The following is a 27595-nucleotide window of genomic DNA, read 5'->3' as shown; positions in this document are numbered from 1 at the left end:
TAAGGATAATTTTAGCAAATGGAGTTTCAAGACAAGCCTCTTCAGTTCTCGAAAGCCTTAATTCAAATTAGCATAGAAAATGAAACAAACAAGGCTCTTAGCAACCTTATTTTACAGTATTTTACACAGCGCACAGAATGGAAAATGTAGTGTTAAAAAATTTTATCAGAGAAAGGAAGTGGGTGCATGAAATACTCTGGGAACGCATCTCCTACACACAAATAACCACATGCATGGGAGACAGTTCCAGTACATAACTTCTTCCACTTCAGATGTACCTGTAGACTGAAGAAGCTTATTCATAGACGCTCACCTCTCAGTACCCAACACATACACTGCTACTGTTCTGGGATGTCTGCTCCTCAGTCATGCACACAAACACACATGCAGCCCCTCCTGAGCATCAACGCCAAAATGCTCACGTGAGTCTGGCAGCATCATTGCCACTACTTGCAAATAGCCATAGGGGGTTTCTGTCACTTGCACTGTTCCCTCCATGTTTGACTGAGCACACCTCTGAATCAAACTTTCCAAAGTGCAAGCACAAACATATTTGAAAATGTGTTTTCAAATATACAAAAAAAAAAATTGTAACACTTCACAGCAGGGGGCCAGGCTCTGGTAGAACAATATTAGTTCAAAACAGCTTCAAATTCTATGATTTCCAGTGGTTCCACATTTTCTCGGAGCAGTGACCAGACGGCAAGTATTTGAAATTACTTTTGTGCTTGCAGGAGGAAAGGAGTCCCTGGGGGAGCCTTTAAGCTGCTCTGATGTTGCAGTAGCTCACTGCATAGGTGACAGCAATGTAATATGCCCTGTAGGTATAGCTCAAATTCTGGAAGTGCAGAGCACAGTCACAGACTGAGTGATCTGGAAAAGCTGCTCAAGCAAAGTTAAAGTGATTCTGAAGATAGTACAGAATCACAAAAGGACATAATCTGTGTCACCAGTGAGTTTATGACCTCATGCATCCACACTTTGTAGAGATGTCCTCAAGAGTTCTTAGCTGACCTGCTGCAGATCTACCATAGAACCAAGGGATAATTTTGGTTAGAAGGGACCCCCAGCTGATAAAAGATCTTGATCAAAACAAGGTTAACCTCAAAGACAGCTATAACTTCAAAGTTACATAAAATTATTGAGAGGTATTTCTGCTCAAGCTCTGAAGGCATAGAGATTTCAAAAACACTTTGGACAACCAATTTCAGTGGTGAACCAGCCACATCAGATATTTTCCCAATATCTGACTGGAATGTCCTTTATGGCAACTTGTGTCACCAAACTTTTCTGTGTACTTCCAAGAAAAAACTGTCTCTATCAACAGTACAGTTTCCCACTGAGAAGCTGGACGCAGCAATAGAATCCCTCCAGAGTGTCGCTGATCAGACACTTGTCAATTGATAATAATGAGGTCTACTTCAGAAGTTAGAAAAATGGACTTCCAGCACAGCAAAATTAAGTGGATTATAACAGTATATGAATGGTCTGAATATACCCAAGATCTTACACATTAAAGTGAAATAGCCACAGAGTTTAGGAGCTGACATTTCAGCAATGAAACAAATACTTTAGCAAAGAATAAATGTGTCAATTTATAAGACAAAGCAACAAGTGTTAAAATACTCATACCCCCAGTATTCCACAGGACAGAGAAACTTGTAAAAAGGACAAGGAAAAGTAACAAAAAAGAATTATTGCTCCAGTTGTATTGGGCAGGACTTTATCTGTTTGTTTTCTTTAAGTGTGATAAATTAAAAATAAACATTAGAGGTACTATTAGAAATGCTACTTAAAATTGGAACTAATTGTATTACCCCGCCTGTGAACTGTGCTACTAAGAAATAAAAGACAAAAAGAAAAAACAACTAAGAAATAATAGCAACAAGAAAAAACTGGAGGGGCTATTTTATGAAAGAGAAAAATGGACTATTCGAACTGCTTTAAGGTACAAAGAAAATTGTATGCAGAATTAATGTGATATAACATTGAAAAAAGAAATTTACATACTAAAAAGGAACATTATTTCTCTCGAGATACCTGGAAATTGCATCTTACAACTAGCAGCCCCAATTTTCAAGGGAGAAAGAGACATCTGCAATTAACAAAAGGAGTGGGGTGGAGAACCATCTTTTGTCATCTTGGGTAAACACCACTTACAGTGCTGTGGTGTCCATGCTTTTACAGACAATCCAAATGCCTCTGCTCCTGCCTCTCTTTAACAGTGCCATCTGTGAAGTTACCAGGACTTGTGTTTCCCTGGTCCTCACCTCTGTGTAGCTGATGCCAATGTCCAACTGTGGGCAATAGGCTTTGAGGCCCACCCAGCAACACAGGAAAATCAGAGGTAACTAGGTTTTTGCTGGGAGATGAAGTAGTATGTTCTTGATTAACAACATCAAAATCACAACTCAGTTGTTCCCAATTTCCTCATTACAATTCTCCCAAGCTTGAACTAAAGTTTTTCTAAATGTAATGTAACTTTCTGGGATTGTACTAAATTTACCAAGGATAGATTTGGTGATTTTATGTTATTTGAGAAAAATTCCTATGACAGTTTCTGTAACTGTTAAAAAAAACCACCATAAGGAATCAGAGATCAAAAATCACCTTTTGCAACGCCTTCATGAAAAACTGGTTTTTTCTATGGAATCAAGCAAAGTTCAATGAGAGAAATGTTTAGAAATACTAAATAATTGTCTTAAACACAGGCTAAAATGACAACAAAGAAAGGTGCAGGGTAGAGGATTACTTAAGAAGAGAGATCTTAGAGAGGCAGACAAGCTGGACAATTTCAATTTCAGATTAAATTTAAAGTTTGCCGCCTCTGTTTCCAAGGGAAAATAAATTACTAGTGATCACTGCTATAAATGAGTCAAAGGTTCAGCTTATGAGCCTTCAAGAATAAGCAGAGGAAAATCCAGCCTGAAGTTAATTTCTGAACCTGAGAAAGGGACCATTTGTCTGTTTTCCCAAAACTATCTTTATTTGCCACGTCAGTCTCCTCACCACCAAGCACTGCAAAGATACAGCTTTCTAACTTGCACATCTGGACTTCACTTAAGACTGTTTTGGAAACTTTGTACAAAAAAAAAAAGCTGGTTTTTGTCACAGATCCTATTAAAGGGGAAGTGAAATAAACTGTAAAAAGTAAATTGTAAACTAATCCTGCTTCCTACTATATTTTGAAATTAGTGAAAGTCACTGTTGAAGATGGGCAATGAACACATAGGTAAATCTTTGAAAGTAATAAACACACGCTAATGCTAATTAGAGAGAAATAGTTATTAATATTACTATTCAGCAATCACTATGCCAGTTAAAAAAATTATCTGTGTTGGTTAAATCAACTCCAAGTTGTAAATCATTAATCTTTATGTTCCCATGAACTAGTTGAGAAAAGCCTAGCTGTGAAAATCGTGACAATGTGTGAAAAAGTTTAAGAGCAGAAAAAAAAATTACTTTCTGTAAACAAGTGTTTCATGTTCTGTTTGGACTATTTAATATTGAATAATAAAATAAAATGGATAATTGTAAAAGTTATTATAAAAGTTATTTGGCCCTCTAAATGAACATTGCAAGGTAAAAATGGGATGATATGCAGCGTGAAATTAAAATTAAAGAGGAGAGTAACCATATTCTGACAATATGATTAATTAATTTAAACACCACATGAATTGCCCAAAATCCATTTATTTTTTTATGTGAGTTGGTATCATTTGTATTTTATACTTTTCTATTAAGAACATGCATATATAAAATAAAGCTTTACCTAAACACACCATTCCCTCCAACAAATACTTTAAAACAATGTAAATAAGGAATAAAAATATGTAGTAAGAAAAATCAACCATGCACAAAGTCCATGCTCTCACTTTTTCAAGTAAAAAATTAAATACATAGATTACAAAAAAATCTTTTATTATTCTTGTGTTTTCTGCAAGATGGAAGAAAAATACTGACTATGAAAAATTCCAAATACAGTTGTAATATTTGTAATACATGGCTATAAAACACTAGATTCATCATACAAATGGATGAGAGATACTTGAAAAACATACATAGTATGGTAGTAAAGATTCAGGACTGTTCTCATTGGGTTGCCACTCCTGTTTCCCTGCTCCTACCTGCAGTTACAAAGTGGCCAACTGTCATGGCTTCAAAATGGCTAACCTTTACTCCAAGGTTTTTTACACTATGGTAGGGGGAAACGAGCTCATTTAGGGACATTTTGCCAGGCAAGACAAGGCCAGCATATCAGTGGGGAGTAAGGGTTAGAACTGACAGCTCTTGACTCAGATCTTGACGTGTGTTTTACTTCTCTGAAATCATAAAAAATGCAGTTACCTAATATTTCTTCTAATTAGAGGCGCTCTCAATAAATTCTGATACTGAGAAGTGCAAGATATATCACATTTTCAGTGCTAGAAATGTGTTTTATAAAATTACTTCTCAGTCGTTGCTGTGTCTGAGCATATGCACAGGAAGCCTTATGGCTGCTGAGGGCTTCATGAATCACATGTATTTCATGATTATTTTAAGCCTATGAGTGGTACAGGTTGATCTGCAATTATGATTCAGTCATTAGAAAATAAATATTGAATGTGCTGGTAATTCAGCCAACATTTTGATATACCAAAACTTCAATCTCATATTGAAGAATTAAAATACAAGTTGTGCAGCTATATAACAACACTGGAAATTACATTTTCTAAATTATAAAACTCTGCATTTTCATGGTGATAGAATTGCTTTGGTTGTTGAAATATTGATCATTTTTATGCAAGATGGAGTGGTTTTCCTTCAGGGAGGCATTCTCTGATAGGCGTCAATCCATTTTACCTCATCCCATAAATTTATTATTTACCAATCTAATACTGTATAAATATTATCCTTTGTGTCTCATTTAGTAAGAGGTTCGAGTGTGTATAAAAAATTTAGTAAAAATTCCTAAGTTTTCTTTAGCATCTAGCTGGAATCACAAAATGCCATGGAGTTTTACAGTTTCCATGTGAAACCATAAATCCATCCAAGCTCTCCAGAGCATTTTTGAATTTTTGCATAATTCTCAACAAACCTAATCAAATAAATTGCAAATGCCTGAGAAGCCTTAACCTCATAAACACTAAAGGTCTTCTATTTGTAGGCCTGTAACTTTTCACCATCCTCCATCATCTCCACCTGTTGCTCTAGAGAGACACTCCAGAGAAGGAGGCTCACCTGGGATCCTGTTGCTGCTGCCTTTCCCTGCTGTTCCTCTTGCCTCCCCAAGTTACTCATCCTTCCCTGAAAGTAACTTTCACTATTAGATTTAATATATGTCATCATCATGAATTCTCACATGTGAATTTCTCTCACCTCCCTTTCTTCACACCCAAACTACAGAATGAAACCCATCTCAGGCAAGCTTTGAGTATCTTTCAAACTTCTCCCTCACTTCTACTAAAGAACCACCATCAATACCAATTTGGGTTCCCGTTCAACTTCTTTCCAGGTCAGAGCTTAATGAAAATCTTCAAATTTCGAATCACTTACTATGTACATACATTCAGATGTTTTATCTGTTTTCTGTTAGATCTAATAAGTAATCAACTAATCTTTTCTTATCCTAAACTCTCTGACTGTTTCTTTTGCCTCAATGTTCATTTCCATTTTCTGACATTCCCATTTCACAATCAGTCCATGAAAGTAGAAACAAATAATAAAAATCTATAGGGCTGATTTGTAAATTGCAAATTATTATTCTAATGGCTTTTGCTGAGTATTTAATTGGCATTTAATCTGATAGGTTCCCATGACTTCTATATACATTATTTAGAGTTCTAGCTAAAGCTATTTCATCTTGAATTCGCCAAATACTTCAAGATGTCTAAGTCTTCATCATAAACTAGCTGAATCCATTATCAACAACAAGTAGGGAAATAAAATGCAAACCCGTAAATCAGGCAGCAAAAATCATGCTTGAAGAAGATGGTAGACCTTCAGTATGTTTAACTTGTTGGAGCTAATGTGATAAGCACACAGAAAAGACACATAAGCCCTTATTTCCCATAGTTCCTTAAAAAGCTTTATTTTTCCTGCAAACAGCAGCTTGGAGCACTGTGATCAAAGAAGCTCCTAAAAGGCAGAATAGTCCCTTCACTCCTTGGGACCAGAAAATGTGGGTTGACAAATGTTGATACTCATCCTTTGAAAACAGCATGTGAAGAGGTACAAAGTCCTTTTAGAAACTTTAAGAACAAGCTATCATAAAAAAGTCAACGGATGTTCTTTGATTTAAAACTGCATTAACCAGAACTGATAACTTTGTACTGAAAATATTTTCTCGACTAATACTAAGAAAACACGTTGCTGCCATTGCTTTTGAAAGCCTCTTTGGTTCAATTTCTGCAGTTGTTAAGGACAGAAGATTGGTAAGTGTTCAACACTAAAAATAATATCATTGTCCAATGATCAAAGAATCAGCTATGACAACATGAGTGTCCTTTCCTCTATTTGAAAAAGTCACACATGAGCAAAAAAACCAGGAATATTAAAATAACACCAGTTTTCTCCATGATTTCTCTGTGGAATCAAACTACAGTAAATACTATATAATCTGTATATAATTAATATTTTTCTTTCCCAAGGTAAAAATTAGATCCAAGACAGAATTTCTTTGCTGCATACCACAGTTCAACATATATAAATGTGGCCAAGCCTTAACATTTCTGCTAACTGTTAAATTAGTTTAATTAATAGTTACAGATTTTTTTGATGCATCAAGCTGTAGAATCTGTATCCTGGTAAGTAATCTGGATCCTCTGTGCTTATTTACAAACAATTTTTTCTTTTTTCAAGAAATCATTGCCCCCCTTGGCCTCATATCTGATAGTACATGTGCATGGGTAACAATATGTCTTCAACCTGTACAGTCAAAACAATCTCATTTACCTTCAAGATACTTTACATTAGTTCAGCTGGACTCTCTACATGCAACTAGATTAGGGGCCATCAGATGAATCAGGGTAGTTGGTTCAGCTGGACTAACAGGTCAACATAACAACCAAGATACTTGGATCCAAGCTGTAACTCATCCTTTGATTCACAAGTCCTACTTTTTCTACTTATAATTAAACTTCAATTCTTGAAGTACTAGAGCATTAAAATTTTACTTTTAATATATAATCACACCTTCTAGGTGGGATGACAGAGCCAATTTATCTTAAATTTTGTTTCTAATGTGTATCCTGGGTTCTGAGGAACAAAGTACAGATTCGTATTTTTGGGATAAAACCGTGAAATGTAAAAAACTGAAATATTTGCATTATGAACTACTACAGACTATTGCATAAAATATTAAAATAATTTGTTATGTTAGTCTGCCTAAAACATTGTAGAAAAAATACCATCACCTTAATTCAGACGTACTTTTACTGAATAATTAACATCTTCGACAAATCTATTTTCACTAAAAGAAGTTTTGATTCAAAAGACAGAGCAAGACATAAATGCTTTAGCACAACAGCTGTAGTAATTACAGTACAATTTTGCTCTAAAATCATTACCATCTGAGTGGTTCTGAAGAAAGGATATAGTACATGTAATATATATGACATTGTAAAACTATGAATAGGTTTTTTATTTAAAACCACAATACTGCAATTAAAATGTAAAAAAAAAAATAAATTAGGAGATGCTAGAATTCAGCACTCTATGTGTGAAACTAACTTCTGACATTTGGAATTGTTAAAAATAAATGTTCCGCTGAAGAATTGCCAAATAAAGTACTTCAAAGTAGGTCTTGGTAATAAGAAGTAGAACATTAGAACAGCTTAAACACACTTGAGAACTGTAGAAATGTTTAAAAGAAGAAAGAATAAAGCAGGTGAACTTTTTCCTTATATTCTTTAAGAATGGTCACAAATAGGATGAAATGTAACATGGCTATTCTTATTGACACACGAGACCTTGATTTAGGATTTGTCTACATGCGAAATTAAATTTGAGTGAAGGTGAGATAAGAAACTGAAATTCTCTGTCCTTGAACAGCTCCATCTTTGAATACTTCGGGATTAGTAGAAGTAAACAGAAAAAAAGTCCCCAGAGCTCATCGGGAAGAATATTTCCAAAAAAGTAATTCTTGAACAATATTATGTTAATTCCATTATCTAGCATATATGGTGTATATGCATATTGGTGTTCTGGAAACACTTGTGACAGGAATTGTAGCAAACCAAATAAAAAATCATTTGTAGTCAATGCTGGTATGTAGCTGCCATTTTCCTCAGCCTGCAAAGTCAATAATAAAGGGTTCAGGATTTTTAGGCCTGGGAAAATAAACTGGATTAGAGGCCATTCCTTAGTTGCTGCAGTTTTCTTTGCCATAACTTACCCTAAACACAAGAGTTTCTCCTACAAGGCTGCAAACTTTCTTGTAGAAAGAATGTTCTTTAATTAGTTATCACTCAGTACTAAGGACCAACATCATTGTACAAGTAGTGCTGCTAACTAGAGCATCAGATCCAGCATCCTACCCTAAGGCAAAGCACATGGATTGTGCCTTATAAAGCACCTCTCATACACTTTTGGGGAAAAAAAAAAAAAAACCAACTTAAAATAATTTTCAGAATTTCTGTCCAACACAGCAGACATCTTTCTTAGTTGCTAAGTGATACGCTGCCCCATTACTTTCTAAAAAAGGCCCACACTGATCTCAAAATTAACCACATAACCAAATTCATTGGGTTATATTTAATTACTTGTGAAAATGCTTCAAAATGTTCTGTTTGTTATATACACAATAGAAGAAGGAGATTTTAGCTGGGAAATTACCAGGCTTCTAGAAAGTATTTGTTTATAAGAAAACTTCAAACCCAGCTTCAATAGCATAAAATTCTGCCCTTGATGTCTGTCCCTTTCTAGGACTCAGAAATTAAAATCTGACTTCTTCAAAGTGATGACAGTACAACATCCATAAATGTACTTCTGCAGGGATGTGAAATCCAACCTGAAAAGTTCAGCTCTCTTATGGTCACGACTAACATAACTGCCAAATTTTGCTTCGTTTTTCATACGTCTACTGAATGAATCACTAGTCTTCAGTTTCTCTGCAAAGCCTTGACATTCCTTTCAAGAACCTACATTTTCATATCAAAATAGAAAACTGGTAAGTTCTTGATTCAATGTTACAAGATAATGTTTGTTGACACGCTTACTGAGGAAGAACTCTGTGTGTATAAAAAAACAAAATAGGCAGTAAACCAGTTTGTTAGCAAGTGTAACTACATACTATGATTTGCTTGTCATATTCTCAAACAATACATTGTTTTGTTTTCCCTTGCTTTTCATATCCTTTACTGCAGCGTATTTTTAATTGGAATTCTCAGTTTTGAAATCAAGTTATTCACTTTAATCTGAAGTAACATTCCTCAGAGAAGGAAGCCAGCAGTTTGCCCACAGAAAACAAGCCAGCTTTATTACAGTAGTGAACAATCCCAGCAGTGATCACAAGGGAGTGTTTACCTGAATAAAGACCACAGAGAAATTCTATAGCAAAGTATACAGCAGTTAAATTTCCTAAAATTAATGCAAATGAGAAAGTGCCTTGTTCAGTAGTCTCCTACCAATATATTGCTTTCACCTGCAGATATCAACATGATGTCTTGAATATGCAATGCAGGATATTCTTGAATGGATAATGGAGAAAGGAAGACTAAGTGCAATGCTAATTAACAGTTTAGTTCTGGAGAATGTGGTTTTTCACATATGCCTTAATGAAGCAAACCTCAAAAATAAGAGCTCAGAGTTAAATGAGAGTGTTTACAGCCTCTTTGATTGTGATCATTGGCATAAAAGGTCTCTAAGATTTTATTGCTGTAGCAGATTGAGAATAGCCGTGTCGGAGCGCAATTTCGCTCTGGAAAGATAATGTGCAAATGACAATGAATCAGATGGATATCACCTTTTTGGGCAGCCAACATCCTTTCCTAGGTCAGCAAATGACAGCAACTGCTGAAGACTGTCTCTGTGCTTATATGGCTTGAACAGCAGCGTAAGGACCCTGGCTGGCTATCTGCTCTGCAGTGTTCAATAACACTCCATTTGACCATACTAGGAAGTGAGCCTTCTAAGCCATTTTATATATATCCCAGCTCATTATTTCTGTGGGTTTTGAGGTTTTCTTAATGCCATATTTCATGATTATTGATGACTAAAAGTTCAACTGTAAGCACTTGTGGACTCCATATGATTTTTAAATTTATTTAAAGATTCATGGACATAATTCAGAAAACTGCTTGAGAGATTTCAGCATCAACATTATCCAGAGATTTCCATTTTGTGCAGTTACACAAAGAAAGGGAAAAAAAAAACCCACACACATTTCTTACCACTGAGAGGATACACCTAAAAAAAATACAGAAAAGGAAAAGAATTGCAAAACACTCAAATGAAAGGTAACTGAAAATATAGCTGAAAATTTTGGTCCAGCTTATTAAAAACTTTGTAGTGCTGAAGTTATTAAAAGTAATTTCATCTATTAAAAAAATATATACACATTGAAGTAAAAAAGGCGCACTCCCCATGATGTTGGGGAATAAGACCAAGCAATGAAGAAATCTAAATCTATCTTTTTAATATATAAGGCAAATGCAAAAGTTGTTAAAATTTGGATTTCCTTCCTTCTTATAAAACCTGTGACGAAATGCCTGATTGATTAACAGAGAGCATGCAAGAAAGTTAGGTAAAACATCTCCTCTAAAATAAAAAGCCAAGGAACATAAATGAAATGTTAACAAGACAGAATAGAGACACTGACATTTAATACAGTAACTATACTAGTACTTCATATTTTTATGAAGAAACTTGCTCAAGGCTCAGTAACATTCAATTAAAGTGAGATATGCAGGAACAGCTAACAGTAACAAAAAAGCAGGCATATGTGCACCCAAAATAAAAAGATACGATCCATGGCTTAACTGTTCGGAGAACAAAGCAGTATAAGTAGTTTGTATAATTAATCTTCAGTTTTTATTATCTTTGAATTTTGCTGCCTGACAAATGTGATTCTAACTCTGCATAGATCAGAATAGATCTTAAAAACCTGCTAATGTTCTACTGGTGGATACACGTTAATGTATTTTAAATGAAGAAAAAATGTAAGTAAAAAGCAACATAATAATTTTCCTCCTATAGATTCTAGATCAGGTATTAAAGCAAGGCATTTGTATTATGGTGAATTGGATTTAATGTGAAGTTAATCCAGAGAGTAATTTAAAGTATGCTTTGCCACAAAATACCTGTTTTTTACTCTTGTTTTCAAAATGCACTAGGATTTAAATACTTGATTAGGCTTTTCATTCACTGTGATTATTATTGTGAGGTCACATCAGCTGTATTTAGTTTAAATTTTAATCCAGAATAGTTAATCTCAGACTCTTCTCTGGAAAAACCTTTACTAAAGTTCAAATGGGAGGATCATTAAATGAACACAAAACAGTAGAGTAAGATATTCTTACAGAACAAAGAAATAAACCTTACCAAAATGATCTCACGAAATGACAACAATAACTCTCAAAGAGGATTCATCAAAATAAGATCTATTTTGTGTTAATAGAATTGGAGCTGCTTACTCAGTCACAGGTATTCTGCTAGATTCTGATCTATTGAAACAGAGATCTTGGCATCTCCACCACAAATATGATTACAGAAATGACATTAAAATTTACTAAACTTTCACAACTTCATTTATACTATCTAGTTGTCTGACATGGATTGAAATTATTTTTGCAGTAGGAGGAATTAATTAATTTCATTCAGAGGCAGAATAGCTTGACACGCAGATACATATTTGATTATACTTGATGTGAGCCCCCCAAATCTGACAACATACAATTTAATCATGGGAATAATTCCTTTGAGAGGAGGATTTCTGACTTCTACTCCAGTGACTTACCTCCTCTTATCACAAACCAGACTGTCCTAACATTTTAAGGCTGAAAATCCAGGCTGTGATTCTTTTCCATTAATTACCTTAACCTCACAAGTCTAGCTGCATTGTGCTCCTAGAGTCCCTTTTCTTCAGAAGCCTATGAAAGCTGTCGAGCTAAGAGATGCAATTTTTTTTAAACACCAGTACTCAGTGTTTCATTTATCTCAAGGATATATAAATACAAGCACAAAGATTACAGCAACAAAACCTATACCTTTTCATCTGCTTTACCATTCACCTTTCCATTTATTTCCAGCTGCCTCCAGCTCTGACCAAGCATAGGCACTTCTCTGCTCTCTCCACCTGTTCCTGTAATGGCTCATGGATGCCCACCATCCACTTTCATGTTCTAGTTCTGCTCCATAACCTCTTTAGCGTTCCCTCTAATCTTAGTACCAGGCACATGAAATAAAAACGTTGCCTCTGTAGGCTTCCTTCACTTAGGTCTCTTGACACTTTTGCTCTAAACTGAGCCTGGTCCTTTCTGGTTTTATTTCTTGATGTTTGGTTGAGGGGTTTTTTTCCTGCCATTCAACTCCCTTCACTCAAACAGGCATGCCAAAAAGGTGAACTGAGGAGTACCATCATTAGGAGGTGGAACTCTCCCTCACCTTGCCTTTCATCTACAAAATATACTACCCATAGCTGTATAGCTCCCATTGTGAAGAATTTTATTAATGCACAGCTGCAGTTTAAGTTTAGAATGCACCACTTGATCAAACTTTTTCAAATGTTTACCTGCAACGCTAGGAAAGTAACACACTTGCAAGTATATAGCAGTCAAGCCACTAGGCTAGGCAGCTTCCTACAGATTTGTCTTATGAGTCCTATTCTAATGATGATGCAAGTATTCATTTTCAACATTTAATTGATGCAAAATAAGTAAAGATGAATCTCCCTTTGTACTGTAAGACTGAAGGCAACTGTTTCCTAATCCCAATCACTCCACAATATAATGCTGATGTCAGTAATAGTGTTAGTCAACACACATTAGAATTTTAGGTGGCATGAATCTCACAGAACACAGAGGAGTTACATTAGTTTAAAGAGCATGCATGTTTTCCAATGTTTTGGTATAATGGCATGAAAAAACAAGTGTTTTCTAAGTGAAGAGTATCTGCATTGTTTTTTGTTTGGTTTTTTTTAGTTCACCATATATTCAAAATTTCATTACAAAGCCATTGAACAACTTCAGTTATGAAGACAGAGTAATTTGGAAATACATGAATACCTCATACACGTAATAAAAATGCATGGATTAACAGTTCATGAAGGATATTTTACTGCTGTCACCAATGATGCACAATTCATGCTTTACATGCACTTAGTTCATTTGCAATGCTCTTCAGAAATATTTCAGTCCTGAAAAATTCTAAGGCAGCTGAGCCAAGCAACTGGTATCAGCAAGGTAGGACTCTGGGACTTGCAAGACACAACAGCTCTCCCACACACAGAAGGATTCATTACACAAGTATTTCTCAAACAACATGACTACCAAGCTGTCTCTTACTATAGCTACATATCCTGGAACTTGTGACTTAGCCCTAAACTTCATTGGGAAGAACCTTTCCTTCCCTCATCCTTTCATGTTGTTATATACCAAGAATCAGCTGGAGGAGGATAGTTAGTTTCTGTTGAAATGTTTGGTAGCCTCTTCCAAGCTCCAAATTATAAATTTGGTACATGCCAGAGTGATCTTGAAATTACATGAAGTGTTCTAAGAGGAAAACACATAACTTCTAAAAAAATAATTATTTGATTTTGCAAGCTTTTTATGCATGCTTCATTAAACTCCAACAGATTTCTACTAGCAGAAGGCTTAAAAATTATTTTAAACTACCAGTTTTAGGTGTCCTATGAAGCAATCCAAATTTTCCTTTCATTGGTAGTGGAATAAATGCTACCTTAAGCCTCAATGTGTTTTTCGGTAGCAGCCCTTATAACACCGTAAATTTAACACATGCTAGGCCTTGATGTGCTTTGGAAATTATAATTACTTTTTCTTCAGATTTTCTCCAGTGTTTTCTTGTGATAAATAAGGTTTGGTTTGAGTTGCCTTCCTGAATCTTGTCAGCACTTCCCAGTCCCACATTTGTAGAAGTGTGGCACTTTTCCAAAACATATTGTCTCATAAATCTTATTAAACAGAAAAATCTTTAAACAGTATTTTGCAGACCTACATCAGTGAATGAACATGGAAACTTTTCTTATATAAATAGTATTATAGGAACTCCATAAAAGTCAGTTAGGAGGTTTTTCAGACCTTTTAGAGATTTTTAATTTTAAAAAGAAACTAAGATAAATATGTCATGATAATCCTGTTCATGATGCTTACAGATTCTCTATTTATTAAACCTGTCATTGCATTTAACTAGCTGCTCACAATAATTAAAGAGATAAACCCTGCTGTAAAATAGATTAATGGTATTGCATTCTCTCTATTAATAAAAATAAAGTCCCAGCAGTTCCTCTACTGTTTGATTAGACAGTATAATTATGTGATCTGTAAGCTCATTTACAGCATCCTCCTATAGAAATGGACTGTTTTTATTTAGCTTTCAGATTTAGCTACCCTTCTAAAATTTAAAATAAGAATGTCTAATTTTGCAATAATGTTGCAGACATTCTCCTAAAGTCCCAAATTCTATTCCATATTCAGATTTGACATAATCTCAATATTTTACATTTATGTTTACAATTAATGCCATAGGCATCCATATCACTTTATACAGAAAACAAAAGCACAAAAGCTTTGCAGACCTTTCAATATACCCCAGGAAGAAAACAAAAAAGCTATTTCCAAACGATGTAGATTTTATTAAGTAGGCTATGAGTGTGGATGTTTTTCTCAAGCAAAATTTCACTGGAAATTGTACAGTATCAGAAAACCTTTTGGGTATGAATAATGGGCATTTTCTTATGAAAAGCAAGACTGTATTTTGCCGAAAAGCTTTTATCAGTAGAGAACAGAACAGTGGAAGCATTATGCAGTCACATTACTTTTTTCTGAATGTTCAGAGCAGTACATGACAGAACAGCTTTATGTTTTCAGCAGTTGATTCTCACATGCATCATCTGATAAGGATCATCTGATAAGAACTGTTCTGTTGCTCTGCATCAGCAAGTACACTAGACCTCTGCTTAGCTGACGTAACTATAGATCAGCCAGTTCCTGAATGTCTGTTTTATCAGGGGAACTCCCAGTAGCCCAACAACAAACCATACTCTGATCCTAGTCCTAATGATTTTTGAATCTGCTTCATTCATGGACTCTCAGAGTAGGACACCAGAATGGAACAAGGATACCCAACTATGAAAATAAGCATTTTAGTTCATGATTCTGCGGTTTCTTTGTGTGCATAATTAAGGCAATTAACTCATTTTTTTCAGAAAGGAGCAGGTAGTAAAGCACTGACAGAGAAGGAGGAGCAAAAATCATATATGTAAAAATTCTCAAGAAAAGTAAATGAACCTATTAAGTTCCTAATTATGTTCTAATCAATAAATTGTTATCAACATTATTTTAAATCACTGTGAACATGTCTTCAGCTCCAACAAAGGGTGGCAAATTCCATATTTTTTAAGATCAGACCACCTAGTAAGAGCTCTTTGCACATAAATATATGTATTATAGCTATAATATCTAAGCTAGCTCCACTTTCAAGAGAAAAGAATAATTACCCACTTATATCAATAGATTCAAAATTTAATCTAGTGATCCAGTTGACTCTATGGAGCCAGCTAGACCAGACTGAAAATTGCCATCTCAGAACAGGAGAGATGTCTTGTGCAGGACTCTTTTGTCTTGTACAAAAGTACCTGATCTAAAGATTTGCTCACTGCAATAGATTTGGATTTCTGCATTTTATACCTCTTTCTCAGAACTACAATAAATATTAATTACTATATTTAGCAAGTATTATTTCCATACTAACAACGTAGGTTTAGAAGTCAAGTTTTCTAGATCAGATGACTGGATGGATTAAAAAAAGATAAAGTTTCTGGAGAACTGGAGCATCTCTTGTATCACGAGATAGAAGATGTAAAGGTTCCTAAAGGCAGAATGTAGATTTTTGTTATTGTTTTGTTCAGTCATTTTCTGACAGAATGATAGAAAATTTCAGCTTCAGTTCTTTGTCTTTCAGGAGGTACACATCAATTGAAAATTTCTATAAATGTCAGAAAGAAACACTGTATTAAACTGCTTGAAGAATCATACCTCAAAAGGTCCCTTGAACTTTAACCTGTCTATCAATACAGATAGCTGGCCATTGGTACCAGCTGGAGAGCACACAAAGCTGAAAATGTCTGGGACCTGTTCAACCAAAAAAGAAAAACATGAAGAAAACTACTGCCACAATAAAAGAATAATTTTATTTTCATGCCTTTTGTTTGAGATGTATTTCTACATATTACTGTACAGGACACACTTCCAAGGAATTGCATATACCTGGTGTACTGGAGGAATTGGCTTCCTCCCATTGACCCAACAAACAGTGCCAGATGTCACTCTGCTGCCTGCGTGCTTTCTCAAATGAGGTCAAGGGAAAGGAGCCAGCCTACAGAGCAATCCAGTCTATCTTCAGGTTGGAAGTTTGGCATACATTTCAGCTCTGATATTATGTTAAAAGAAAACCTTAAACGAGACTTGGAAAAGTATTAACAAAATGGGTAATCAACCACAGAAATGGGGGGGGGGAAAAGAGCGGCATTGATAATAAAGCTATCATGTACCACAACTGCTACCAATGCCCATCTCAAGAAAGGAAATGGATAAATAATAACAGAAAGGTCCCTCTTATACTGATTTTGCTCTAAACTCTCAGCATTTAAAGCCATGCAAACAGTTCAAACTGCAACATTTGTATGTTTTAAAGTCATCTCATTGGAAATGCTTTATGTCTGTTTTTCTGTCTTGTTCTCTGAAATAGAAGAAAAAGCACTATAGGCACAGAACTATGGAGGGGATTACAAGTTGATTAAATGTACACAGAATACAGTAAAAGAGATAGATTTTCCATTTCCAACAGCCAAAAAACCAAATCAACTTCTTAAAAAAGCTGCTTAAGTCATCTGTGAAGCTTTCTATATAGTAAAGAATTGAATTATGGTTTCCTGTTCCGTTATTTGTTGTCTTTGGTCACTACCCAGGTGCATGGAAAAGTTTTCAAAGTAATGTTTATCCCTGAAAAAAGAAAATTCTTGATAGCTACAAACTGGCTAGCTCCTTTAGAAGGAAGAAGAGGATTTGCTTAATGTGGTTCTGGCACACAAAACATAAATCTGGTCTAAGAAATAAATGCTACATATTCTAGTCCTTTGCTTCTTTCACAAATTGTATGCTGCCAGAATTGACAGAAGATTTTACAATCCCCAAAATGCAACGCCTGCTGTGTAAAAATATACATCCTCATTTTTAGTTATCAGCTCTGAAAGTTGTGTGGCTTTGCTTCTTTAGTACTGTGAACAAGACAAACTCTGAATGGCATGCCATTTATTAAAGTCCCTGTCAAGAACAGCATCTACATAGCCAGAACAGGAGACTGGAGAGCTCAGTTATGTACATTTTACCCACAACAGTAAGCAATTATGTGTACAAGCAGTTCCATTAGCATCCAGAGGAAGATGATGTAATTACAGATTTGTACAACTTGGCCTCAGAACAAAACAAAAACAAAAACTGGAGCTTAGTTTCTGATCGGTCATCATATATATTAAATATACATTATGCCCAGAAACAGCAGGGTCAAATCAGTTATCTAAGACAGGCATCCTGCACCATTGGATGCCCTGGAGTATCTCACCTGATCGCCAGCTGCTGCTCCAGGAGAGCGCAGGTGTCCTGATGGTCCTGTGTCATATCTGCCAGCCCTGGGTGGATGTCTCTGGCACCCTTAGATGTCTCAAATGGCACTAGATATTTGTATTCAAGTGACTGATGTAAGCCTAGCCTGCCAATTCTTTACAGGTAAAGCCAACACACGCTCCTTCAGACAAAAGATATTCAGTTCAGAAATCACTGAAATCTACTCGAAGATAAATGGGAGAAGGGTTACATTTCTTCAGAGACAGAGAGTGTGTGGGATGGTGCTACTGCTGCAGTATGACATAAAAAGCCTGGTCTCGTACGTGTGTTGTGAGGAGAACAGAAAAAAGAGAGAAAGCCAGAGAGACAGAGAAAGCACACATATACTGCAGTCTTCTGAGATGTCAGGATGATTTTTCACCTTTTGTGACTGATTATAACCTGGTTTAGTAAAGGAGACCTCATCATTTACTACTGTGCCCAGATTTTACCTCACTTCTCAGTCAAGCATGACGCCTAAGTAACATTCATAGGAAAGCAACAGACATTCTTAACACCACAGTTTTTTACACCATCAGAATGATATTAAAGGAGCACAGATTAAATCCACCTCCACTGCTGGGTAAATGATGGACTGGCCATAACATGAATGGGAACCAAATCACTCAGGTACAATGTATGGTAATGTTTTTGTTGTTCTCCTTTGACGTCAACTATGTTCCGCAGTCCTAGCTTGGATTCTATCCTTCTAATCCAATTTATTAGTTACTAGATCTGACTACCAGACTACCAGGTTACCCAGGGAACATGTGAGTGCTCCAGTGTAAGAATCTTCCTCCTCCCCTTTCCTGTCTCCCAGCACTAAATCTTCCTAGTTGCTTCCCTCGCCCTTCCAAACCGAGGACACACTGTGGTTCCCTGGGGAGAGGCTGGCTGAGATGTTTTTTCTCATTCAGCTGTATGAGCTGGTACCTGCCCCCAGCAAACAGGATTGACATTGCTGCTTATACAAATGAAGCTGGAATTCAGTCTCTCACATCTCTTTCTCATGGTACCAGCTCATTCGACCCTCAAGTCCCTTCAGATTATATCCAAATATTTTTATGTGAGGACAGAAAAGGAGCTAAAGGACAAACTTGTTTAAATCTGATGGTTATCTTAAAGACAATTTTCAGAAATGAGCTAATAATAAAAAGCTAGATAAAATTATGGTATCTTACAAGATAGTTTATCAGCGTATCCCATATAAAAAAACCCAAACACAATAATGAAAAAATAGTTTATCCTGATCAATCACGATTTTTAGACTCTACAACTCAATGTGAGGTCTAAAGCATTTAATTTACAAAACAAGAATCTATTTAGAGAGTTCAAATTGTACAAGTAAGATGGATACTGGACATTTGAGACATATATATTTTTATTTTAAGCTAACACTTATAGTTGGAGAAAAAGAATCAGCACCTGACAAGAAACAACTGAATTATCATTTAAATGGCTAAATACCAGAATTCTGACTTAGTGAATTCCCACTCTAACTAGGACCACATGGAGTTCAAAAAATCTCTCTGAGAGGAGATATCCATCTTAGCTTCCTTAATTACAGTTTCATTTATACAAAATTACAGACTATAATTAAGGTATGATATACCACAGGGTAATAAGAGGAGCTTATTAAACCAATCACAGTAATTTTCCTAGGCAGACTCTGTATGTAGATTTTACAGCCACCTCAACAGTCTCTCTGCTATTTGCCATGATCATAGTACAAATACCATCCTTAAAGGGATCAGTAATAATTATGACCTTTCCATTTAAAGAGGTTCTGAAAATCATTAGAAATGTATGAACACCATTATGCAGGTATGAATGGACTCAGGGCCATTGCACACAACATCCTTATACATAAAGTCTTAGTATCTATTTCTTTTTTAAAGAAAGCACCATTTGTTAACACAATTTCACTTCATCTACTACAAACTAGAAAACTAATCTGTTCAGACGGTGGAAAACATCTGTCATATGTATGCAAGTAATTAATACAGTAGCTCTATATGTCCACATAGAGCCATTATTCTGGTTTTGAGATTCTCGTCAAAGAAGATGGCAGTTCTGTTCTTTTACCTCTTTTCATTCAACGCTGTAAAAAGTGAGATACAACCATCTTACACTGCTTTAGAGAGCATCCAGCTACTACAAGTTCTTTGATTTGTTTCTGGCCTATGGCATGACTATTGCCATATAGAAGTTTTCTCCTAAGAAGTCATTATAAAATTAATATAAATAAACAATTCCTGCTATCTTTATACAACCTATTCCACTAAAATTAGACTACTCGCTTTATATTTTAGGAAACAATCAAAACATATAAAGAGACAATAAGACAGGTCAAAAAAATGGCCTGGCAATAACTGAGACACTTGTTTCAGCTCTTTTAAAATCCCAGTGACCTTCTGATACTTCTTACCCACTGAAATACCACAGAAGTACCATTGGCCCCACACAGCACAGCATCTGGGGTAGCTGCACAGAAAAGACCAGAACATGGCTGTCCCAGAAAAAATTGTTCAGCCTGCACTTCTGAGAACACTTGAATTGGCTCTGGTGCAAACCTATGTAATATTTACAATTTTCCAAAGGAAAGAAGTCCTAGCTGTTAAATCAGAAAGCCTCATTTGTGAACAATGGAAAATACTACTAAACCGTACTTTTCAAATAATGCCAGCTATTTTGCTGTAGAATTGCACAGCATACCATAACACGTCACTGAAGCCTAAAATAGAACCTTCCCAGAAACCCAAGGGCCCCATAATACTAATTTTAAGAGATTCCAAAGTTATTCCAAGCAAATGGTTTTATCTAAATTTGGCTATTAACCCCTATAGTCAAACTGAATTTGAAAAAGACTGTATGTTTGCAGTAAACATAAGAAACAACATGGAATAATTTGTTTTCTCTGTGCGTCACATGAGCTGTATCTCACTGTATGTCAGCTAACAGGTAGAGCTAAAGGTTAAAAAGATATTCTTTTCTTCTCTTGTGATTCTGCATTGGCACAAAACTCTCAATAACTATACAAATCCTTATCACTCAATGATCTCTGAAAAAGATCCTCCATAGAAATACATCTCTGAGAGGTTAAAAAGCCAGTTGTCAGTCAGATAAGATCAAAGGGCTCATTCAGGGCTCATCTACCAGTCCAGTATATTCATTTTATATGTTTTGCTTATGTACTTGATTCTGCACTTCACTACTGGCATTAGTGAAATTTTATCATAATAACAGTTACAAAAAGAAATAGAAATAGAAATAAAAGACAGGGGAAAAAAACAGGTGCATCAGCAGAGGAGCACAATAGTAGTAAAAATGTATGAAAGTTCCTATGACTTTTCCTATTTTCTAAGAAATAACTGAAAAGATCAAAGCCTCATCCTGATGTTTCCTGAGACAGGAGTAACTGCCACTGCTTAGTTAATAGTTAACTGTCCTGCCACTTTCTACATACTTTCTGCTGAGAGATGCATTTATTCATTTACTATGACTGAGACTGTTGGATTGTCTAGAAAACTGCTCAGTTCTGTTGGGACAGGGCAGCTGCAAAGGCCTTAGAGTGCTGAAGTCTCATGAATCCTCACAGAGGAATTCCCTTAAGGTCAGGGACAATCATACCCTGCACATTCCCCAGCCAGAAGTGTTTCATAACAGGAAGGTAAGATACAAAAAGTTATGTTGGGAACAAGAGAAAAAAACCTAATGTCCACATCTTGTATTTGCTAAGCAAGGACATTCAGTGCAAGTGAAATTTTTACCCTTCTTGTCTTCACATCATGCAATATTTATCAATTTGAACAAGGAGAGGTTGTGACATTAAAACTATGAATCTGACCTGATGACATTAAAACTATGAATCTGACCTGATGATTTGCAAATAGAAAGACATAAACCTGTTTTGTGCTTGGTTTCCATTTAGAAAGTATTTATGTGAATGTGAAAAACAGATAAAAATATGGTGATTTTAGGTTACTTAGCACTTTTAGAAATAGTCTATATTTTTACGGGAATGTCAAATCTGATTTCTGAATTTTCTAAAATCAAAAGTAAGTTTTAACTTAAAAGATGGATTAAAAAAAAAAAAGCAAGCACATGTTCATATAGGAAACATATGCTATATGAAAGAAATCATTTTTTTGAAAACTTTCATAAAAATAGAAATCTATGAAATGGCTTGAAAGAAATACATTTAGAAGAAATCTGTAATTTGTCACATATCATTTAGAGTTACAAGTAAAAGGCTCAACAGAATCAGCAACAAGCTATTTGATCTCCTTTTATAACCTGCATGTTCCGCTCTGTCATCACCCTAAAAATGTCACCTTGGAAAGGGTTACTTTATTGTCAATATAATATGAAAAGCTGAGTCAATTAAAAATCTTTTAAAAATTTTACAGAATTCTACAGATTTCATATCCCTGGGTAAAAAAAGAGGGTTTTTTTAACTTCCTGCAATTTCACAGAATCACGGAATATTCTGGGTTGGAAAGGACCCACAAGGACCATTGAGGCTAACTCTTAAGTGAATGGCCCTTACTGGGGATAGAACTCATGATCTTGGCTTTACTAGCACCAAGTTTTAACCAACTGATCTAATTTCAGGGTCAATTAAAAGCTTCTATACCTACTTGCCTTATATATTCAGTCTTGAGCAAAATGCATCAATGCATATAAATGTAGTATTTATATGCATATCACATTTTATAATGAATACATGATTAGGAGTTTCTTTGTTAAATATATATGAACAGTAGTTTATCTAAGCCTTCCTAATCTCTTTTCCTTTTAATTGCTGGACATTTAAAAATAAAAATTTATCCACTAGAAGTGGTTGAATTCCAAGGTATCCAATCAAAGCAAGGAGTAAACTTAAGTATAAACCTGTTTGTCAGAGATGCATGAATCACTATGACAATTTATGACAATGTACTTAATTTCTTGTGAGTTGACTTCTTCATTTTTGTAAACATGGATTATTGGCATAAAAATTAGCTGTGCTAAAATGCTAAGACACAATGCAGAAGAGCCTGGTAATGTGCGGTTGTATTTAGTAGAAAAGATTATATTTTCATAACACTTTCTATCCAAGGATATTGTGACATTTTATAAACAAGCTGAGACTTTCACAACAAATTTTATCTCTGATCTACAAATAGGGACACTGAGGAACATGAGAAGAGAGGTACCGGGGGTCATGGGAAATAGGACACAACTTTCTTGGCTCACAGGCTTATTTTTGCCACTCTGTGCCTTGTGTTTCTCCTGTCTGCTGAAAAACCAGCAGGTAGTTACATCGCCCAAAACCAGAGCCTCAAGACACCACAGTCACTGACCACTGAAAACCACCAGCCTGGCCAAACCTAACTTTTAAACAAAGCTCAAAATGTTTCCTACAAGTTCCAGTCCTGAAGTTTGCATTTTAGCCTTTAAATCATCATTCTGCAGTACTCTCTATTTGGTTTAGTATGGTCATACTACTCTCTAACTTAAAAAACATAAATAAGAGTTTCATATGAATTGATTGCTCCAAATCTATGAGATGGTTAAATGAGAATAAAGAGCTAATTTAAAATGCCACAAGACATTGCAAAATGCAAACATTTCATTATTTAGGAAGTTACATAATTTACGTATTTTCTTTCCTTTCCCAATAGCTCAGGCAAATGACAAAACCAGGTCATTTTTTAACTGTTACAATACAGTGGATCCATATTTGCAGGGAACTAACTTATTTGCTGAAAGAAGAAACCACCATACTAATACTAGTTATGACAAAAATGAGAAAAAAGGTTGACATTTTGAGTAAGGCACTTGATTGTAGCAATCATTCACCCCAAAAGGGTATTGCTTAATGCAGATTTCTTCCAATGAAAGCAAAGATCAATGAACATAGAAAGTGCACCCACTTGCAAAAAAAATTGTCATTTTTGCTTTGACTTTGCTCATTAATGTCTTTTTGCTTTTCTATAAAATGCAGTAGTACAAGTAGCCCAAGAAAAAAATTTGTTACTCAATGCAAAGAAATTTGAAGGATATCAAATGTATATGTCAATAATCTTATTGGAAACAATGGTATATTTTCATTCAATATATTCATAATATTGAATAATCTGCCATAAATCTATTAAGTCAGTCTTTCACTGTAAGAAAAATACCTTCACCATCTTTCCTAATTCTTAAATTAAAGCGAGATGATACTAGAGTCCCAAAATACATAATCAGTATGATGAAAAAAGTATTGATTTTCAGCTGCATCATGTTCAAAATGATCATGAGGTAGTGCTTCAGTTCTCAACAAATTCATGTAACTAATGATAGCTCTCCAATATTGTAAAATTCAAATTACGTTCATGAAAACTGGGGTCATTTGAACATCATTTAGATAATATCCTTGTTTCCATGGGACATTTAGCTGGGCAACTCAGTGCTGCCATTTGCTACCAAACTGACTTTTCTTGCTAGTAAAATAAGCAAGGATAACAGGATTTTTTTTCATCTACAAATCATTTTATAAGTATTATGCTCAAAAACACAATAATACTTACCATTTCATTCTTCTCTAACCACATGAGAATAATTTTCTAATGTTTCAAAAGTTCTTCCACAGGATGAGATACATACTTCAGTATCACTAAATGACACATATCCTAATTTTGTTTCATCTTCTTTTCTAAATTTGTCTCTGTTACACAATGATTGAATTCCCACTGCCAGTTCTACTGCTTCTTAGCAAACAGCAACACTAGGGGACCATTACTGCCTATGATTTATTAAGTACTTCAACTGGTTGCCATATTTTGGGGTAGATGTTCAGAGATGTATTGATGCAAAGATTTCATAATGTAGAAAGCAATTTTGTTATGTAGAAGTAGAATTGCTTTGCAAGCCACTGGGAGAGAGACCACATACAATATTACAAAATGTCTGAGAAAGAAAGAGCCAGTTTGCTGGACAGTTTTACAGAAGAGAAGGGAGGGAGGGTGTTTCCTATGTGTGATATTTACAGTATTTAAAATTATTTACTACTAACCTCAAGAGCATTCTCAAGACATAATTTTAAAAACATTTACTTTCCTTGTAGTATTTACATGCCAATGTTAGGAACTCCACTGAAAAGTACTCATGAAGAAACTCAGATTATTTAGCTACATTTTTCTTTTGAAAAGTATCCACAATTTATTTCTCTCAAATCTTGTCCCCATCTATAAATAAACTCCACAGAACCAAACTGAAATATCTATCTTATTTAACTATGATCTTGAAAAGTTTTTGTACCTAAAATAGATATTTTTCAGCTCGGTTAAGAACTGTGAACTGCTCAGTTAAGAACTGCTTGTACAAAATCCTCATCTGCTGTGCAGATGGGGAAACTCCACCCACAAGCAATGGTAAAGGCATATGAAGCCACCAGTGAAAAAGTAGTTTCCTGAAACTATCAGAGGTCTCCAACATGCCTAGGATGAACATTCAAAGCATAAGCAGATGCCTTTTGCCTTCTTTTCTCTAATTCCATCTGTCCAGATGCTAAGCACATTTTTCCTGCTATGTCAGAGGTGCATATTGCTTGACAGAGAAGTTCAACATTACCAAATGTTCAACTTAAATTCATAACTTCTTTCTGACATGTAAATCAGAGCAGCTATCAGCAAGTAAAAGACAGAATCAGTCCTTCCATCAGCAGGCTATTTAAGCATCTGTGTAATTTTAAAGTCATGACCAGTCCATTTAAAACAATAGCCTACTTCCACATTTAAACTTCACAGACCTGAGAGCCGAGCTTATCTACTCGTACGACTTGCATGAATTTTGCAGCTGCTCTTGTCTAAACTAAACAATAATCACCCACTCTTTCCAGCCTGTTTCCTCCCCCACTAATTTTTTTCAAGCAGTGATACCATGTGGATTTTCTTGGTAACGTTCTGCAGAGTCCTGGGAGACAGAGCACAGAACCCTGTCAGCTACTGACCACAGACTGCAAAGCACATGCTGGCACACAAATGGACCTGGTGGCATGGCACAAGAACCTAACAGAAAAACTTGTCTGCTTCCCATTTGCATATCAGAACTGTACCTCAGTGCCCTCTCACTAGATCCCCACATAAAAGGATTTACAGAGTCGAGTAGAATGACACAAATGTCTTGATTTTGAGAGTTACCCAATAAAAATCAGTGATGATTGTTATTTTACACCCCTTTCTGAACTTTAAAAATACCATGCTGTAACTGCACAATATTCAAATGAATTATTCAGAATATGATAGGAGAACTATATGCAGATTTTGGAATATTTTTAATTTTTTCAGAATTTTTTTGTACCACTTGAACTTATGGAGGATTTATTTAAAAAACTGCAGTGTTTAAACTTCATTGATTTACACTTCATGGTGCAATGGCTTTAGCCCAGTTGTGGTTTTTTTCATTATCATAGAAGAAATAGCCAAGCTTTTTCAACACAATGTTACATTATTTTCCAGAAAGAGAACCACTGCACTTCTTCCAGATGTCATGTCCCCAATTCAGTAAGCATGATGCATTCTCTTTTATAAGCATGTTTCGTGTCACCATATCTGCTAAAGTATGTGTATTATCCCTGTAAAACAGGGATAAAGCCATTTTTAGCTATTGATAGACTTTTTAAAAATAATAACACTGAATTACATTACCTCCACCCTTGAACTCCAAGAGTGGACCCATTTCTTCCAAACTCAGCTGAACAATACCCTGCAAAAATCTCTTCAAAGTGGGCCCTGCTTTGGGGGCCAGGGTAGAAAAGACCTCCAGAGGTTCCTTGCAACCTGAATTTTTCTACACTTCTATGATCTGCAAGCCAATAAAGGCCATTAAAAAAGTTTTTCTTCATGACTATCAGATCAGTTGTTAGATTTTCCTTTCTCACACTGCAGTTACCTTTACTGAGGGAAAATCATAACAATAAGCTACAATAACTAGAACAAGCTTGGAATCTTGAGAAAGAAAATACGAAATACCTGTTTATCCACTTAATTGAATGAAGTTAAAGATGTTTTAGCTAATGATAACTAAGAGTATGGGTTAATCTTTAGTTATCAATCACAGTGGACTCCTTAAATCACCATGTGGTTCTTACTAGCTTCTGAAGACTTTAAAGAAAGATGTATAAATTTTGCTCACATGAGTATCCAGCTGGGTAAATACCTTGAGTCTTCATGAGTTTTAGATGTTGTACCAGACATATTTTCTTAACTCAAGCAACATTGGTCTCTTTCCTTCTCTTTTCCTTTCCTCAGCCTTTCTAATGAAATACTATTCATTTATGAACTCAGCAGCAAAACCTGACATCATATACTTTCATTTCCATTCCTGGTAACATAAGCACATCTACACTGGGTCACAATAAAAGTCCCTCTAGCTCAGTATGCAGTTCCGAAAATGGTCAAAAGCAGATGTCCAGGGAAGAGAAAAAGAGCATAAATAGTATACAGTGATATTGGATACTCTCCTAGCCTCTGGTCATGTAGGGATCAAGGACTCCCTGACACAGAGACGGTTTCTAAATGACTAGAAATGTATAACTCTTTTATGCAGTTTTTCAGTCTCCTTCTGCACCCATGTAAACTTCTGGCATCCACAATGGCCTTTGGCAAGCAATCCCTCAGTATACCATGATGTTGCATAAAGAACCATTTATCATTTATTTATAAAATATCATGATGATCTCTTTTTTCTTTCTTGCTCATTTTGTTTCTTGCTCCCAGTTATTCTGAACATATTTATAATTCACATTTTGA

At 35.4% G+C, this 27595-nt stretch overlaps 1 protein-coding gene across 9 annotated transcripts in view; it reads right to left on the bottom strand.

The window, feature by feature from the left end:
* PDE1A (phosphodiesterase 1A) overlaps positions 1-27595 on the bottom strand; it is a 203194-nt gene that overhangs the window by 57070 nt on the left and 118529 nt on the right. The window contains exon 1 of one of the 9 annotated variants that reach the window (XM_032693797.1): positions 17776-17999. The exons of the other annotated variants lie outside the window; for them this stretch is intronic. Within the exon in view, the coding sequence (XP_032549688.1) occupies positions 17776-17831 (56 nt within the window). The 5' untranslated portion in view covers positions 17832-17999. Of the gene's footprint in view, positions 1-17775; positions 18000-27595 lie in introns of those variants that run through there. 9 annotated transcript variants of the gene reach the window in all.

Source organism: Chiroxiphia lanceolata, chromosome 7 (genome assembly GCF_009829145.1).
Source record: "Chiroxiphia lanceolata isolate bChiLan1 chromosome 7, bChiLan1.pri, whole genome shotgun sequence".
Classification (NCBI taxonomy): domain Eukaryota; kingdom Metazoa; phylum Chordata; class Aves; order Passeriformes; family Pipridae; genus Chiroxiphia; species Chiroxiphia lanceolata.
The sequence above is the reverse complement of the archived record's forward strand: the minus strand, read 5'-3'. Positions and strand labels throughout refer to the sequence as shown.